General features: G+C 38.8%; 3 protein-coding genes across 5 annotated transcripts in view; 1 reads left to right on the top strand and 2 right to left on the bottom strand.

The window, feature by feature from the left end:
- UBA5 (ubiquitin like modifier activating enzyme 5) overlaps nt 1-17,647 on the bottom strand; it is a 101,318-nt gene extending 83,671 nt beyond the window's left edge. The window contains exon 1 of the mRNA XM_075827107.1: nt 17,629-17,647. The gene's annotated coding sequence lies outside the window, so the exon portion shown is untranslated. The remainder of the gene's footprint in view (nt 1-17,628) is intronic.
- Nucleotides 1-19,421, top strand: part of LOC142651878 (acyl-CoA dehydrogenase family member 11-like) — a 112,658-nt gene that overhangs the window by 56,712 nt on the left and 36,525 nt on the right. The window lies entirely within an intron of this gene.
- On the bottom strand, nt 1,964-17,696 carry ACKR4 (atypical chemokine receptor 4). Of its 2 annotated transcripts, none has more exons than XM_075827108.1 (2): nt 17,629-17,696; nt 1,964-4,546 (listed from the first exon to the last, which is right to left on the bottom strand). In XM_075827108.1, exon 2 carries the CDS (start codon nt 4,534-4,536, stop codon nt 3,466-3,468), a length of 1,071 nt encoding a protein of 356 aa, XP_075683223.1. In that variant the 5' UTR covers nt 4,537-4,546; nt 17,629-17,696; the 3' UTR covers nt 1,964-3,465. The 2 variants fall into 2 exon arrangements, with proteins under 2 accessions (XP_075683223.1, XP_075683224.1); XM_075827109.1 differs by having other exon boundaries at nt 1,964-4,543; nt 17,629-17,688.

Raw genomic sequence — 19,421 nt, 5'->3', positions numbered from 1 at the left:
ATATAGGAGTTTCACTTTTTGAATTAAATTACTGAAATAAATTAACTTTTTGATGATATTCTAATTCATTGAGAAGGACTAGTAGTACCTAGAGATATAATTTTAATTGTTATTTCTAATCTTCTCTAAATATTGATTGTTAGGGCCTTAATTGCTTGTTATAGGTAACACAAGTATTTTTCACCAATTTTTGTAAATCTCCCCAAGTGAAGTCGATTCTTGCACACCCAGGCATACGGAGTCCTGTGTGGTCCTTTGCATTGCCCGCACTTCTCTCACAGAGTTCGTTGGTTCTTTTCTAAATGATCTTGCATAACTTTAAAAATGATTAACTCGTTAGTGACCGCCAATATGCCTTTTCACGGCGGCTACTAATGGGCTTTATTCTGATGCATAAGCCTTTTTACGGCGCTGCATCAGAATAAATAAATAGAGCAGGGAGCCGTTAAATCTGGGGGCATCCTTGCTCGAACAGGTGAGATCGATAGAAGTATCTATCTCACCAGTTTAACCCATCAGATGCGGCGCTCAATAGCGAGCGCCGCATCTGAGTTGTTTTGGGGAGATGGAGGGAGCTCCCTCTCATCCCACCGACACCCGGCGATAAAATTGCAGAGTGTCTGTGTCTCCGATGGCAGCCGGGGGCCTAATAAAGGCCCCCAGGTCTGCCTGTAGTGAATGCTTTCTAGGTCATACCAGAGGCATGGCCTAGCAGATGCCTGTCCGTTTTAAACGGACAGGCAGTAATACAATGCAATACACGGATGATCGCATATTAAAGTCCCCTAGTAGGACTAGTAAAAAAAAAAGTTTTAATAAAGTTCATTAAAAAAATCCCACTTTTTCCCCTTACAAACTGCTTTACTATTAAAAAAACAAAATAAATTAAAAAAACGCCCACATATTTGGTATCGCCGCGTCCGTAACAACCCCGACTATAAAGCTATCACATTATTTAACCCGCACGGTAAACTCCATAAAAAACAATGTAAAAATTGCTGTTTTATGTGAATCTTGACTTTAAAAAAAATTGGATAAAAAGAGATCAAAAAGTCGCATCTACTCCAAAATGGTACCAATAAAAACTACAAGTCGTCCCGCAAAAAGAAAGCCCTCATACAACTTTATCAGCGGAACAATAAAAAAAGTTATGGCTCTTCAAATATAGAGACACAAAAACAAATAATTTTGAAAAAAAAGCGTTTTTACTGTGTAAAAGTAGTAAAACATACAAATTCTATACAAATTTGGTATAGTTACAATAGTAACAACCTGCTGAATAAAGTTATTGTGTTATTTATACCACACGGTAAACGGCGTCGATTCAGGAGGCGAAATTTAAAGTTTTTTTCTCTCCCCCCCCCCCCCCCTCCACAAAAAAAAGTTAATAAAAGTTAATCAATAAATAATATGTACCCCAAAATGGTGCTATTAAAAAATACTACTTCTCCCGCAAAAAAACAAGACCTTATACAGCTATGTCGACGGAAAAAATAAAAAAGTTATAGCTCTTGAAATGCGACGATGGAAAAACTTAAAAAAGACCTTGGTCATTAAGGTTTAAAATAGGCTGGTCATTAAGGGGTTAAGAATAAATCTTCATTACCTTTGTGTATTACACTGTCAGCAGTGAATGGAATATAATGGTTGTTTTTACTCTTTATGGTGCTGAGATCTGCAAGTGGGTCACTGGGTATTTGCAGAGTTTTACACTGAACATGAGTTGAGATGAAATTATATTTATCTTGGTCCGTACACCACAACATTATGTTTCTTGCGGAATCACTGGTCATTCCCTGTTCAGTTTTCTTATTTCCAACTTTAAATGTATGCAGGTTACCAGCCTTGGGATAATGTTACTGTTCAGCAATGTCAGCTGTTGAAACAATCAAACATTCTGTGTCTGCCATGTGTAACGCATTTGAGAGAAACATCTCTTTCAAAACGACTTTTAAATAATCAGTGATGATATAAAAATATTTTATTCTACATGATATACCAATACTACAACACTAAAAGTTGTTACACTTTGTATAAAAAGAAACAGAGGAGAGAGCCTTCAACACAACCCATCATCCCCATACAATGCTTTACTAATATGTTCACCACAGCAGTCTAAACAGCAATCCACTTCTTCATTTATCAATCCAACAACACCTTGGTGGCTGAATGTTGGCTAGCGTTGTTGACTTCAGCTGGCCATACACTGTAGATAGCGGTGGTCCGAACGATCGTTTGGCAAACAGATATTCCTAACAACTCCCCCATGCATGTGCACGCTCTGCAGAACGTGCATGTGTTTTCAATTGGGAGAAGGAAGAAAGCCGCTGCCAGACTCCAAAGGATCGGACATGTTGAAATTCAACAGCCAAATCTTTCTCAACTCCGACAACTGCCATCGGGAGAGAATCGAGATACCTTCATAGACTTTAGGCTTCATTCACTTCTGCGTCTGAGGTTCTGCTCCTATGACGAAGCAGAGCAATGGAAGCACAGATGTGAACAAAGCTGTAGATGGTTGGCCTGTCCCTTCTCTGCAAGGTTCATGCCTCCTTGGTGATTGCAGTAAGAAGATTGAATGACCTAAGAGTTTAAATGCTATAGGTGGCATTGCCTTACAACTAGTTCAGATAGTTGAAAATGCAATTGTATCTTCTGGCATGCTAAAAATTGAAATCCTATGATTGTAAAATCACTGTGTCTTAATAGAATTGCTCGATAACTCATGTCAAAAAACCAGTGTGTCCGTTTTTCTGGAGTGTTCATTTAAGGTAAGCCTTCGTTGACATCTGCGTCTGGACTCCGTTGATGGGTACCGTCTGAGCTTTCCGTCGGGAACGCATGAACGGTATCCAAACTGAAACAAATGGAAACCATAGATTTGCGTCACCATTTATTTAAATGGTGACGGATCTGGTGCAAATGGTTTCCGTTTGTCACCGTTGTTTAAGGCCCCATGCACACAACTGTAAAATTACTGGCCCGTTATTTCTATGGCCGACTGACACCTTCCCGTATATTTAGGTGTCCGTGACGTAGATTATTGCTAAAACATAAAGGACTTGTCCTATTTTTTTATGTTATGTACCGTGCTCCCATACTTTATAATGGGAGCACGGGTCGTAATTACGGTACGGGCATTGTCGTGTGCATGGAGCCTATGGGCTCTGTAGGTTTGACGAAATTAATACCGTAGTCGACTGCGCTATTCATTCCATCAAAACGACGGAACCCTTAACGGTGACAAACGGAAACCATTTGCACCAGGTCAGTCACCATTTAAATCAATGGTGATGCAAACGGAAACCTGTGGTTTCCGTTTGGATTCCGTTAATTGGTTGCCCTGACGGAAAGATCCGACGCAGATGTGAACGAAGCCTAACCTGTATTTTGGTTAGAGATGTGAATAGATTTTTGATGCTTTCTATAAGTATATCTAAACTTGGAATATTTTAGATGAAAATTTTAGATAGAAAAGCTGCTTGTTTCTTCTACATGATTGTCAGAATACATTGAATACTCTTCAACACTCTGAGTTATTTGTCTTCTCCAAGAGCCAACCTGCTTTACTGTTTTAGTAACATAAGATTTAAATGTTGTCCCCATGTAAGCGTACAGTAGTGGATTGAGACAACAATGAAATAAAGCCATGCTACTTGTCACCTGCATCATTACATCTATGGTTTTGCTTGTCTTGCAACTTGTTATTAAAACGTATACGATATCAATTGCCCTCCAGAATTTGATAGCATTATATGGCAGCTGTGTGATGAGAAACATTCCCACCACTGTTAATAATACCTTCAGTGACCGAGATCTTTTAATGTTTGGGGTTATAACAAGGACTTTTGCCATAGCAGAATAGCAGAAGAGCATGATAAGGAATGGGATTACAAAGCAACACACAGTCTCGAGAATCTGAATGAAGGCAGTAACCTGTTTTACAGTATCTTTGGGGTATGTTGGTAGGCAGGCTTGCTTTCCATTGTGTTCCTTTACCTCACTGAATTGTAAATCGGGGATGCTCAGCAAAAATGAAGTGATCCATACAAAAAGGCAAATTGCCCAGCATCTTCTTCTGAAATTTTGATGAGTTGATACTCTAAGCACTGCAAAGTATCTGTCCAAGCTAATGCAAGCCAGGAACTGCATACCCGAACTGAAGTTTACAGTATACAAAGCAGAGGTTATTTTGCACATTGCTTTTCCAAACTGCCAACCAATGGAAGAATCTACGGCCCAGAAGGGAAGAGTAAAGAGCAGCAACAGGTCTGCTACCGCCAGATTCAGCAGATAGACATCCGTCTTAGTTTTCATTTTCTTATAATATGCATATATGGCAACCACTAAGGAATTGCCAGCTATGCCAACCACAAATGCCACAGAGTAGAATGCTGGGAGAAAAACTGAAGCAAATCTCCGGATGTCGTTCTTCATGCAAAGTTCTTCATAATTATCATAATCAAATACTGTATGATTGTAATCTTCATAGTTTTCAGTTGTTGTCATTGCTGTGGTGTTTATCTGTTGATTCATTTCGCTTCTTCTAGTGAGGAAAATAGAGGATATTGTTATATTGCAGGAATAGTATTTCTGTTCTTATAAATTATGTTAGTCCACAAAGTTTATGGAGCATTATTGGCTGTTCCAGAGTGGACAAAAGTTTTGTAGAATTCACATGTGGATATTGTAAAGCGAGAAAGGAGCTTGTAAAAGACGGTTCCTACTCTAAATAGTGCTCACGCCGAACTCCAGGTAAAAAACTGACCGTGCCTTACTAGGAGGCAGCAGAAAACTTTGCCCACTGCTCTAATTCCTGGCTCCTTTAGATTAGCCTGGACCCTTAGCTGTTCCCTAGCCAAAGATAAAGAATATTAGGAAGATATGGTCACCTACTTATCTGCTAGATTTCTGTAAGATGGGTGTTTTCTCAGTTGTAAGTTTTTAGTGTACCTTTTTAATTCTATATAGAGAAATATAAAGCATCTATGTTATTTATCAATGTGGTCTGCCTTATGTCCGCTTAATTAAATCAAAATAACGTCAAGTAACTGGTAAATCTGCTGGATCTTGTTGTACCAGTTGTGAATCGCCCTGCATTAGGCAGTAAGTATGGTATATAGCTATGTTGAGCCACACTATCATCATAAGCTTGTGCTAGACATTTCTTCTCTATTATCTAGCCTTAACTACCTATATAATCCTTTACAAATCCCATCTTTAACCAAAAACCTCCAACTGTCCCCCTTAGCCGCTTTCCTCCAAATTCTTTTTCTCTCATTTTCCCTATATGGGAATATTGTACTCCTGTTCATATGACCTAAACAGCTTTACATGGTTTGATTACTGGTAGAATGGAAATTTCATAGGTACAAAAAATATATAAGTAGAGATATACTCACAAAGAATAGCTAAAAATAATCCAGGTATTGGACACAAATGATTTGGCTCTAGGTCACACTACAACTATTGGTAATATGGCTGAGATCTTCCAATATGTTACAGCAGTGTATTTCATTACTAACTCCATGCAGAAAAGAGAAAAGCTCCTGTTTACCGGAAAATAAAAATCATTTATGTGCACGTACATGAAGAAAATGTGCTCCTAGCTGATTTTAAATTTGTTTTCTAACATTGTTAAAGAAGTCATCCGCCTACATTTTCAGTGAAATATAGTCAATACTGTATATTAATAAGTAGTGAAGTGGATAAAGGCCCATCAAGCCTCTTTTTTTATCTCTGCCATCAATTCAGTGTAAATTCATCTTTATGCTTAATACTTGAGTAACCTGAGATTGAGACTGGTTACTAGGGATGTGCTGTCTAACGCCATTGAAAAGACTGCAGTTGTTAGACAAAATATCCCTAGCAACCAAAATGTTCTACAAAGCTGGAAAGGAACTGTGCTGACAAGAGAAATTAATCAGATTTTACGTTATTTTTATTTTTTTTTCCCCTCTAAAAAGTAAATTTTGGTGAAGAACCATAATATACTGCCCTATATAAGGGCAGCTTATTATTGGGACAGATCTGCCACACTATTAACCCAAAAGGCACAGCACTATTAATCTGGCACTTGACACTGATCACGAGCCAGTGTTAAAACTATGATTTCACTAAAAGGCTTCAGCGCTTTAGAGTAACAAAAATAATTCAATAACTTAAAGGGAATGTGTCACGAATTAAACCTTTTTTTTTTAAGTAAGTTACTTATTTCTATTATATTTGTAATCTTTTTGCTGTATTTTTTTTTTCTTCCACATAGTGGAAAGTATTAAAAATTAAATAATAATCTGACATGTTTTCCTATGTTGGCCACCAGAGGGAGCACTTCCCAGAATTAAAGCAAGGTGAATAAGGCAAAGCAACCTGACTCACAGCTGCCGTAGATATGGGAGGGAATCTCACCCCCCCCCCCTCCTACAAGCCAGGAAAAGGTGTCTTCAAATTGCTTAGCAGTGTCTGGCTGCCATTTTGGGTGTGATTCTGCAGCTGGCAGAAGCTATAGGACACCCCAAAAGGCTAAGGTTATGTTCACACGCTTACTAAACAAAGGGAAAACCGCTCCTGATTTTCAGCCATTTTTTCATTAAACTCGCGTTTTTGGCGTTGTTTTTTACAGAAGTTTTTGGAGCTGTTTTTCTATAGAGTCAATGAAGAACAGCTCCAAAAACGTCCCAAGAAGTGATATGCACTTCTTTTTGGCGGGCGTCTTTTTACGTGCCGTTTTTGGAAAACGGACGCGTAAAAAACGCCCCGTCGGAACAGAACACCGTATTTCCCATTGAAACCAATGGGCAGATGTTTGTAGGCATTCTGCTTCCGATTTTTCAGCCGTTTTTCGGCTGAAAACACCGTGTGAACATACCCTTAGAATGATGAAAGTGGAGCCGAACAGACCCGAAACGGCTGAGCGCTCACACGAGCACTTCAGCTACTTCGTTCTAGCGATTGGTTGGGGTCTCAGTGCTCGGACCCCCACCAATCCAAACTTCTGACCTGTCACTATGACATGTCAGAAGTTTGTCAAGTGTTTAGCTACACTTTAACGCAGAATGAAGTACATGTAGGTCATCAATGATCGTACAGGCTAAACAACTGTGCCTGTGCGATCAGAAGTGTGGCTGAGATTTTCATCCCCACACCTGCACTAACGGCCATTTTAATCCCTAAAGCCCCACAAACAGTAATGACCGAAGTGCAGGAATATGGTGGGAGTTCCCTTTGTCCTGTCCAGGTCAGCCCCAGCAACATGATAGCCAGAGCAGACTGGGAAATTTTGATAGCCCTAGAGGCCTTTATTAGGCCTCAGATTATCTAGTACTAGTGTCTGTTTTGGCAGTATCGGCTGACCATCTTATGTGTATTCCGACTTCCGACTCTCCGCAGAGTGCTGATGTCGAGGAAGAAAAGGATCCGGCAGTGGGATTTTAACATGGCCGATCCTTTTATTCTCAGGGGAGATAAGCCGACACCAGAAGTGTCTGTCAGCAACTTTCTCCGCATTCAGAATATATGCATGCTCGGCCGTGTGTTCATGTGTATGGGGAGATATGAAGAAATTCTTTAGCAGTATGTATATCCATAGGCAGAAGACAAAGGGAAGGATTGACTGATATATGTTTGGAGAATGAAAATCAAGAAAATAACTGGAAAAAATGAAATCTAGTTTAGAAGCGTTTCGAGGTGGGATTTACAGAATGTGATTAATGCTCATTGTCATGTCCACATCTGTTGCTCTTGTTCTACTTAATTCTGTAAAGTTTTCCATAGGATAAGGATGTGTAATAGGAAATTTGTGCTTCCTATTATATAAAATACATATGACCTTTCAGCCTTCAGATGCTACATTCCTTCAATGGAAAAGCAATTCAGCAAAATACATGTTTGAAACACAATTTGTTAATAATTTTAAACCAAGTTGACATTTTGTAATTAGAGTAAACGCAATCTGTGATACTTATACAGTCCTTTTCACCATATCGCTGCCAGGGGTTTTTGGACATTTTGCACCTCTGATAGCCAGGACAATATTTTTGACATGTACAAATAAAACCTAAATTACAAAATAAAAAAATCATACTAAAGAGAGATAATAAAATGTGTATTTGTGGCTAAAACTGTAACCCATATAGTTTATGCCAATGTCTACACGCAGATATCTACATAAAATCTGGTTTTAAAGGCTATGTACATCTTTTGAGGGTTTGGGGGTGCACTCGCTTTTTAATGTGTGTAATTCTTGAATTTTTTAGGTTACTTTTTTAAAATATTTCCAGCTTAAAGGCTATGTAAATTTTTTATTTTTAGGACTTTTTTTGGGGTTTTGTTTAATAAATAGATCAGTCAAAGTGATTAGTGTAACTTCTTAATTAGTTTTTATTAAAAATTAATTTTACTTTTGGAGATACAGCCGTTCTGTATTCTCTATACGGAAAAAAAAAAAAAACTCTGCAGAACTGACTCATTCAGTGACTAGCTAATGATACAGCTGCTCTGTGAACAGCTGTATCTCAAAGTAAAACACATTTTTAATAACGAATTACGAAGTTACACTAACTGATCTATTTATTAAACAAAACAAAAAAAGCAGTCCTCAAAGGTGTACATAGCCTTTTAAGCTGGAAATATTTTAAGTAACCTATAAAATTCAGGGATTACACACCTTAAAAAGCGAGTGCACCCCCAAGCACTATGTATTTCTTGAAAGCAGACCTCCTAACAATTCAGGTTTACTTGTTGTTATTGTTGTTGTTTTGGCAGCTATAGCCACCTTCATGTAACTTTGTGACAAACCGTAATTTATAAAAAAAAAATCTTGCATTGTAACCTACATTTGTGCCTAACTCGCATATCGGCAGGTATTCACACACAAAAAAAATGTAAAAATAATAGAACAAGGTGTGTCAAAGTTCAAATATATTTACACTACCGTTCAAAAGTTTAGTGTCACTTAAAAATGTCCTTATTTATGCAAGAAAGGCACAGTTTTTTTCAATGAAGATAACATTAAATTAATCAGAAATGCACTCTATACATTGTTAATGTGCTAAATGACTATTCTAGCTGCAAACGTCTGGTTTTTAATGCAATATCTACATATGTGCAACCATCACTCCAGTGTTCTGGTACATTGTGTTTGCTAACTGTGTTAGCAGGCTAATGGATGATTAGAAAACACTTGAAAACCCTTGTGCAATTATGTTAGCACCGCTGTAAACCGTTTTGCTGTTTAGAGGAGCTATAAAACTGACCTTCCTTTGAGCTAGTTAAGAATCTGGAGCATTACGTTTGTGGGTTCGATTAAACTCCCAAAATGGCTAGAAAAAGAGAGCTTTCATGTGAAACTCGACAGTCTATTCTTGTTCTTAGAAATGAAGGCTATTCCATGCGAGAAATTGCCAAGAAACTGAAGATTTCCTACAACGGTGTGTACTACTCCCTTCAGTGGACAGCACAAACAGGCTCTAACCAGAGTAGAAAGAGAAGTGGGAGGCCCCGCTGCACAACTGAGCAACAAGACAAGTACATTAGAGTCTCTAGTTTGAGAAATAGATGCCTCACAGGCCCTCAACTGGCAGCTTAATTAAATAGTACCCGCAAAACAGTGTCAACGTCTACAGTGAAGAGGCGACTCCGGGATGCTGGCCTTCAGGGCAGAGTGGCAAAGAAAAAGCCATATCTGAGACTGGTTAATAAAAGGAAAAGATTAATATGGGCAAAAGCACACAGACATTGGACAGAGGAAGATTGGAAAAAATTGTTATGGACAGACAAATCGAAGTTTGAGGTGTTTGGATCACACAGAAGAACATTTGTGAGACGCAGAACAACTGAAAAGATGCTGGAAGAGTGCCTGGCGCCATCTGTCAAGCATGGTGGAGGTAATGTGATGGTCTGGGGTTGCTTTGGTGCTGGTAAAGTGGGAGATTTGTACAAGGTAAAAGGGATTTTGAATAAGGAAGGCTATCACTCCATTTTGCAACGCCATGCCATACCCTGTGGACAGCGCTTGATTGGAGCCAATTTCATCCTACAACAGGACAATGACCCAAAGCACACCTCCAATTTAGGGAAGAAGCAGGCAGCTGGTATTCTATCTGTAATGGAGTGGCCAGCGCAGTCACCAGATCCCAACCCCATAGAGTGGGAGCAGCTTGACCGTATTGTATGCAAGAAGTGCACATCATGCCAATCCAAATTGTGGGAGGGCCTTCTGGAAGCATGGGGTGAAATTTCTCCCGATTACCTCAGCAAATTAACAGCTAGAATGCCAAAGGTCTGCAATGCTGTAATTGCTGCAAATGGAGCATTCTTTGACGAAAGCAAAGTTTGAAGGAGAAAATTATTATTTGAAATAAAAATCATTATTTCTAACCTTGTCAATGTCTTGACTATATTTTCTAGTCATTTTGCAACTCATTTGATAAATATAAGTGTGAGTTTTCATGGAAAACACAAAATTGTCTGGGTGACCCCCAAACTTTTGAACGGTAGTGTACATCAAGAGCTTGTGCATTAACAAATATAAATACTTATTTTTTTACTTCACATGGCAAACAGCTGCTATTCTACTAAAATCTACATTTATTTTTTTTTGTAAGCGCACAGCATACAGTGTATAAAAATAGAACTTAACCCCTTAAGGACACGGCCAATTTTGGCCTTGAGGACAGAACAATTTTTTTATATTTCCCTCTTTGCATCCCGGCGCTCATAACTCTCTTATTTCTTGTACGACGTAGTTGTATGAGACTTTGTTTTTTGCGGGACGAGTTGTACTTTATGTAGGTACCATTTATTGGTACAAATAGTTTATAGTTTCATTTATATACATTTTTATTTTGGCGAAAATGCAGAAAAAAAGCAGTTCCGCAGCAGTTTTAATATATATTTTTTTTTTACACCATACACCGATCATCATAAATTGTTATACATTTGTTGTACAGGTTGTTACGGTCGTGGTAATACCAAATATGTGTATTATTTTATGTTTTGGGACTTATATTTTAAAAATATTTTAATTTTTTATCCCATAAAGAGATTTATCATTTAGATTTTTATTTTGTAACTGTAATGTACTGGCATAGATCTATATGCCAGTACATTAGCCTGTGTACTGATTGTACACAGGCAGTTGTTAGGGCATACCTCAGTATGCCCTAACAGGAAATATGTTCAGACAGCCCTGGGGTCCTTCAATGGACCCTGGGCTGTCTGGCCATACAAGTTCTGGGCTTTGATCGCGTCACAGTTATCTTCTGTGACGCGATCAAAGTGCAGTCCCCTCTCCTTGAACGCCGCAATCAGCTTTCATCGCGGCCTTCAAAAGTGTTAACGGCGGAGAGAGGAAGTTTCTCTTCCGCTGTCAGAGCGGGGCCGTGGCTGTGTATTACAGCCGTTGCCCCGCTCTCGATCGCGCGCACAGACGGCTGTCACACAGGACGAGAATGCTCGTCCTAATGCGCCAAGTACTCGCTGCTCAGGACGAGCATTCTCATCCTGTGTCGGCAACCAGTTAATATATCCACACAACCACCTTCATGCAATTATGCATCAAACAGTGATTATAAGCAAAAATTGCATGACTATTCAATTTTGTGACCTTTTAAAATACTCGAGTTGATATATACCACACATGTCTATGTTTACAGGTGTGTGTGTTAACGAAAACCAAAAAACGCAGGAATGCACTAAACTATTTTTACATGCAAAGTAAATTGGGGATTATATAGGTATATAATTTTCCATCCCCTCATACAAACTCTAAGGTTGTGTTTAGATGTCGCGTTCAAATCGCAATTTTGGATGCAATTTAAAAAAAATAATATATATATATATATATATATATATATATATACAGCAAAACCGATCCATTTTGCTACAATTCTTTGAAAGTCGCCCAAAAACACAAATAGACCACAACGTATATATGCAGCCTAACCCCAATCAATAATCGCAAATCCCTAGACCTAGTCTAATGCGTTAACTAGTACAGATCTTTTTAGTGGAGCTAGTTGGAAATGGTTGTTTATGGCAACAGTCAATGTGCTTTCTACTGTCTGAAGCTACCACAGGTACACCTATACGAACTATAGACTTTTTGACCTGTGTCCTGTTGGCCAGCTGCCATACCGTTAAGGCGGTACGGCCCAGTAGGTCCACGTACCCATCGTGACACCACTCTAGTGATCATTGTTATCTCTATGACTGTAGCGTATGACGGGTATCGCTAGAGAAGCGATCATCAAATTTTTCGCTTAAGATCGGGTTTGGACAGGATATTGACAGTGTAAAATGTACACGTTTTATTGATGTTTCTATGTGGTCCAAGTGCTTAGCACAACTTACTTGATGCCGCAATTTGGACGATGCTAAACATCTTGGTAGGAGAATCAAAATAGGCCTGATTAGATGCAGAAGAGTTTATTATAATAAGTTATTCCTCGTCTCCTTTTTTATTTGATAAAAAAAAAAAAAAGACCCCCGACCCCAATATATAACAGAGGGTAAGTATGCTCTCTGATAAAGGGGGTAATTACATGAACAAAAGTTCAAGTTTCCCCTCACCGTGGGGTCATCCATAGCCATATAGGGACAGGAGGAGGATCTCAGCTTCCCTCGCTGCAGGATGCCTGCACATCCCCTTCTGGCCCTCCCTTCTCCTCCTTACCACAGGCTAAAGTAAAAGCTGCAAATATATGCAGCTCCCACTTCAACCCGCTTTAACTCCGGCTAGGTTGCAAAATCATTGCCTTTACAACCAGAAGCAATCTAACAATAAAACAGGGCAGCCATGGAAAACTCAAGTTCCTTATGGATTCCCTGTCTGCCCAACATCCTATACTGCATTTTTCAGACTAAGACAGACCAGACCATAAGGCGTATCAAGGATTAGTATGGGAAATAAAATGGAAATTCAGACAAAGATCACTAAAAGTATATTTCTTATGAACCCTGATACGTAGCAAAATAATAAGATGCCATATTTTGCTAATATGAGTAGCATACACAGGCCAATTATCGGGCAAATGCTCGTTCATTGGCCGATTTGTATAGTTTATGCAGCCGAAAATATTATTCTCGGCAGCAGATCTTCCTGTGTAAACAGGGAGACATGCTGCCGACATGACACAAATGTATGGGAACGAGCAATTGTAGTATTAAGCGCTCTTCCCCATACAAGAAGCAAATGAGCGCCGATTAACGAGCTGTATCATTGATAGTCGCTAGTTTACACTGCCCTCGTCGGGCCGTGTAAGAGGACCATTTGTGTGCAATACTGCAACCTATAGTTAATCTGCTGCCATTGTTTGTTGAGAGTATGAATTAAGTGTAATATTTAATCTGCCTGTAAATGAACTTTTCTCTCTCAATGGTTAGTCTGTTGTATGGATTGTAGTATGCAGTAAATCACTGCACAGCCAACTAACAATAGTGAAAAGGATAGTATTGCAGACCTTCCACAGTTTTGGGCGCTTATCAGTTCTTATCAGCTGCACTATGTTTACCACCATTATCTGTCCCCTTTTAAATTTGGAGCATTTCCATTATTCCAATCCTTACTGGCGGCAAGAAGGAGCGTCATTGTTGCCTACTGATGGTTCTCGCAAGTGCACTAAGTAGGCAAAGCTATTGTAAACGTTGCTACAAGTTGCATTTACAGATCATGCTGTCATTAACAATGTTTTTTTTTTTATAGCAGCACGATAGATAAAGATCAACTATAAACAATATTGTTCTTTCCCTGCTCTTACACTGGGAAGTTGTTCTTACGATATCTCAGAATCATGACAATAATTGGCCAGTGTAAAATGGCCTTTAGATTGCCCCTCATGATTAAACTGATAAGGAACCTATTCTCTTACCATTAACTTAAAATTATTTGATGTGCAAACTGTTTGGCCTATTTTCTAAAATGTGTGTCTAATAGTCTGAAAATATATGTAGTAAATACTGCCATAAACTGTGACCGGTATTCTTACGACAGATTTTCCAGGCAGCGATCGGGAATTTTAATTTCTTACAGCCCTTGAAGCTTATTTTCAAATGACTCCCACTTTTGTTAATAGAAGTAATGTACTGTATGTTAGTGAAATTCCCTAATCTTTCGGTTCCCCTACCGTTTAAGAAGGCACAAAGTTGGATTTTAGGACACAGATACTCAAAATTCCTATTGTCTTTGTACTATGTACAACTTAGTCACACTTAATATTAAAGGGGAAGAAGCCTATATGACTTAGTGATTTGTCTTTTATACTTGTGTTAATTGCCAGTGATATGGCTTCCACCCTGGTTTCACGTTTTAGTAATACTATCACATCCCAGTTGCCACTAGTAGCCATATTTAGGGAGCCCTAGGGCCACGAGTGGCTCTTGAGCCTCCAGTTGAGGATTAATGCCTCAGACATATGTGGACCATTTTCTTTACTAATATTTTATGAAATCGTTTAGTGTGAAAGTTTTATTGACCTGTAACTTATCTTTAAGAAATTCCTAATGAAAACTATGCATTATACTCTAGCTCATCTATATGATTATACACATATTCAAGTCGCCCATATACGTAAGCTATTTCCCCCCACCTCAACATAAACGTGTACTCCGTTCTACTGAGCATGCATGTTTATATCTATGAGGATGGGGGAGAAGCTTAACTCCCAGCTTGAACATAAGGTCAGACATGTTAGGCTTCGTTCACATTTGCGTTGTGGCATCCATTCTAGCGGATCTGTTGAAATAAAATAAAAAAACAGACAGACTGATGCCAGACTGAATGCAACGGAAGGTAAAATGTTTGTTTTTGATGGATCAGTTTATCGGATCCGTCAAAAAAACTGACTCTCTTCTTTCCGTTTGTGTCAGTTTGTCATCAGTTATACTCCATTTTTAACGGATCCGTTTTTATCTTTGAATCGTCGACTGCGCTATTGATTCCATTGAAAAAATGGAAACCTGCCGGAACGGTGACAAACGGAAACCATTAGCAATGTTTCCGTCACCATTGATATCAATGGTGATGCAAACGGAAGCTGTGGTTTCCGTTTGACTTTCCGTTGCGTGGTTCCACGACGGAAACCTCCGACGGAACCCCTCAACGGAAAGCGAACGCTGATGTGAACCGGCCCTTAGTCTACGCATGTGCAGAAAAAAAACTGATCCGTTAAACGTAATGCATAACTGATACAAACGGATGGCATATCAGTTTGTATCAGTCATCCATTGACTTCAATGTTTAAAAAAAAAAAACTGAAAGCTCCTTTCCATCAGGTTTCCGTCATTTTTGACGGAAACAATAGCGCAGCAGACTACGGTATTTCTTCTGTCAAAAAAAAAACGGAAACCTGACGGAATGGTGCCTAACTGAGCACAACTGATGCAAAAATAAAACCTATTGAAATCAATGATTTTTTTTACGTGAACGTTAACTTCCCGTTCTTGTGGTCCTCTGACGGATACGCTAGAACGGAAGCCACAACGCAGATGTGAACGCAGCCTTACATAGTATGGTTGAATAAAGACATATGTCTATGAAGTTCCACCAAGGTTGTGAGAGGGTGCGTATAAAAGGGGTATGGATAGAATATAACTTTGTTTTACCCCTATTGATCCAGAAGAAGGTAAGAAACCCATAAGTAATGAACCAATCTGCCTTAAAAAGGAAAAAATTCCCTCCTGATACCGTGGCGATCAGACTGGAACAACATTCAAAGCAAGAATTTTATACATTTACATAAGCGTTGATATTTCGTTCTAAGAAATTATATACGCCTTATACAAAGCCATCTGACATCTGATATGACCTGCCAATATGGAAGGCTATTCCACAGATTCACAGTTCTTATGGTAAAGAAGGCTTGTCACCTCCTGAGATTGAATTTTTTTTTTCTCTAGACTCATGGAGTGCCCCCTTGTCTTTTGAGGGTATTTTACATGGAACAGCTTTTCATCATATTTTTGGCACGGGCCATTTATATAAGCTAATCATGTCATCGCCAATCCCCGCCCCCCCCTTAGTCGTCTTTTTTTATCCTCCATGCCTCTTATTAATTTAGTTGTTCTTCATTGTATTTTATCTAACTCCAGGGCGTCCTTTCTATAAATTGTTGCCCAGATCTAAACTGCACGTTCCAGATGAAGCCGTACTAATGCTTTGTAAAGTGGTAATATTATATACCTGTCCCGCGAGTCCATGCCTCTTTTAATACACGTCAATATCTTGCTGGCCTTTGAAGCAGCTGATTGACATTGCATGCTGTTATTTGGTTTTTGATCTACAAGTACACCCAGATCCTTCTCAACAAGTGACTTCCCCAGTGTAGCGCCCCCTAGGACATATGATGCATGCAGATTGTTCGTACCCAGGTGCATAACTTTACATTTATCTACATTAAACTTCATTTGCCAAGTGTATGCCCAAACACTTAGTTTGTTTAAATCTGCTTGCAATTCACGAACATCTTCCTTAGACTCAACATTATTACATAGCTTAGTGTCATCTTCAAAAATAGAAATAGTGCTATTAATCCCATCCTCTATACCATTAATAAATAAGTTGAATAATAGTGGTCCCAAAACGGAACCCTGGGGTACACCACTTATAACCGGAGACCATTCAGAGTAGGAATCCTTGACCACAACTCTCTGGATACGGTCCTTATGCCAATTCTCAATCCAATTACAAACTATACTTTCTAAACCTATAGTCCTTAATTTACCCATTAGACATCTATGAGGGACAGTGTCAAATGCCTTTGCAAAGTCCAAAAGCACTAAATCCACAGCGGCCCCTCTGTCTAGAAAAACCGTGCTGGCTGTCACTTGTGATACTATTTTTTGGCACATAATCCTGTATATAGTCCCTCAATAGCCCCTCAAACATTTTCCCCACGATGTAGTTCTATCTACTAATACTTTTGACATTAATATTCTAGAATTTTAGAAGTTCTGCTAGTAGTGAAACCGCTGATATTTTAGGATATCCTAAAGCAATATGTGTTCTAGCTTCAAACACAGAAGTCTACAAGAAATAGAAAACACATTTCAGTCTTGAATTGGCTTCATCAGACAGACACTAAGAATCCCTTAGGACCCTTTTTCGGCCTCGGCTCTTTGCAGATTTTGTTGATCAGAACACAATGACCCACTTGTCAGCTTACAAGGTATTAAATCAACAAATCCAGTGCAGAAGAGCTTCCTGAAGAACACTTTACTGCAGTCCCGAAGATTTCAAAGTGCGAAATGTGTATTAGAAACAGATTGTGCTGTAGCCAGTGAAAAGTTTAACAACTGGGTACTTTACTCTCTTCTCTTCCCTGTCATGTACTTTGTAGAGTTAAGCTCATCATCTATTAACCGTTAGATTAGCCTGATATTGATAGTATTATCATTTTCATTCCTTATTGCGATATAAAATTCTGTTAACCTATTTTACACAGAAAAAAAAAAGATTACTAGAAATAAGCCATAAAGCAATAGGAGAAATGTAGTAGTTCCATGTAGTCGCTTTAGACTTTCTATGATGTTTTTAAGCCTGGCTAATGTGTGGTATATAGCATTTAGAAAATAACATAATTGATATATTCACGAATATCTAAGGGTTTAGAGGGAAAATTCATATGCACTCACCTCTATGCCAGAAAGACTTGGTTTTGTGTAGTGTGTGCACTGGTATAAGAATGCATGTCAATTCAGGGGGAAAAAATGTTTACAAGCCTTTTTTGTCATGCAGCCAATACCCCTCCCTTTCTGGAGAAGAAGATAAATCGCTCCCTCCCTGTTTTCTTTTCCTGCAGTTTCAGGAAATCTGTATGAGCAGCAGATATTTTTATTCTGCTCATCTCTACACTGAATAATGCTCTTTGAAAGCAAAGTGTATAAGAAATCACATAGTTAAATATATAAACTTATCTAAAACTTCAGGCCATAAAGGTTTTCATAATATTTGCATAAGTAGTTCGTTTAGATATTAACGCATTCCGGTCTTGTCCATAGTTATCCCCTGTTTGGGAGGGGATAGGCCAAGTGATTAATGAGGTAAGGGGAACATCTATTCCCTTGGATCCAGCATTGTTCCTTCTCCACCACTGTGATGTTTCAATCAAAGCATACAAACGTTCACTACTTTGTTGTCTTATAACTGTGGCACTTCAATGTATCCCACCTCTGTAGTAGGATCATTGACCTAAGGCCTCATTTACACGAGCGAGTGCGTTTTGCGCATGCAAAAAAACGCGGCATTTTGCGTGCGCAAAAGGCACTTAACATATGCGTGTGTCATCCGTGCATGATGCGCGGCTGCGGGATTTTCTCGCAGCCGCCATCATTTTGACACTCCGTTTGGATGTTTGTAAACAGAAAAGCACGTGGTGCTTTTCTGTTTACATTCAGAGAATGACAGCTGTTGCGCGAACCTAGTATAGGTGCGTACGACACGCGTGAAAAGCACGCGCGTATATTACGTTAGTCTAAATGATGCCTAATGGTGATGGAAAATCTGACCTCTTTGATAAAAGGCGGGTATAACAGGTACTATAAAATCTGGCACAAGTGGATAGAATTTATACGCTCAGATTCTTACAGGAATCTTCTTCGAGGGACTTGACGGAGTACTCCTCCTGCCCGGACCCGTCTGCCTAGGTGTTTTCGCGTTGAAAATATAAATGTAATGTTTCTGTATTATTTTTATTTATTTTTCTATTATTATTATGTTTGGTTTTTTTATCACCATTTGTGGCCCACCCTTCTTTTTTTTTTTTTTTTTTTACACAGGGACCATGTTATTTATCTTTTTACAATAATATAAACATTTTTCTGTAGTGACCATATATATTTTCCCTTAGTGACCACCAATACTCCTTTTCATGTGTCCCGTACAGGCTGGAGCTGGGGCTCGGCTGTCTGAGGACAGCCGGACTTCTCCTCCAATGCCGGAGGCACGTCCTAATAGATTGCCTGTCAGATTTACACGGACAGGCAATAATGCTCTGGTATACTAAGTATACCAAAGCATTATAGCAACGATCTAAAGATCGCATTGTACAGTCCCCTAGTGGGACTAAAAAAAATAAGTAAGTAATGTGAAATAAAAATTACAGTAAAAAAATAAATCCATTTTTTTTTAAATAAAAAGAGGTTTTATTTAGTAAAAGTGTAAAAAATAAATAAAAGTACACATATATAGTATCGCTGCGACCGTCATGACCCAAACAAAGTTAATATGTATATTAAACTGCAAGGTGAACAGGGTAAAAAAAAAACGCAAAAAAACAATGCCAAATTTTTCCATTGCCCCCCAAAAAGGTCATAATTTAAGATAATCAATAAGCCCAATGTACCCCAAAACAGTACCAATCTCTACGTCTCGTCCTGCAAAAAACAAGCCCAATAAATCACTACATTGACGGAAAAATAAACAAATT

This window comes from Rhinoderma darwinii, chromosome 5 (genome assembly GCF_050947455.1).
Source record: "Rhinoderma darwinii isolate aRhiDar2 chromosome 5, aRhiDar2.hap1, whole genome shotgun sequence".
In the NCBI taxonomy this organism is placed as follows: domain Eukaryota; kingdom Metazoa; phylum Chordata; class Amphibia; order Anura; family Rhinodermatidae; genus Rhinoderma; species Rhinoderma darwinii.
This window is presented reverse-complemented; position numbering and strand designations above follow the sequence as displayed.

Excerpts from the sequence above, each read along its gene's own strand:
- ACKR4 (XM_075827108.1), bottom strand. The coding sequence starts at position 4,536 with ATGAATCAACAGATAAACACCACAGCAATGACAACAACTGAAAACTAT.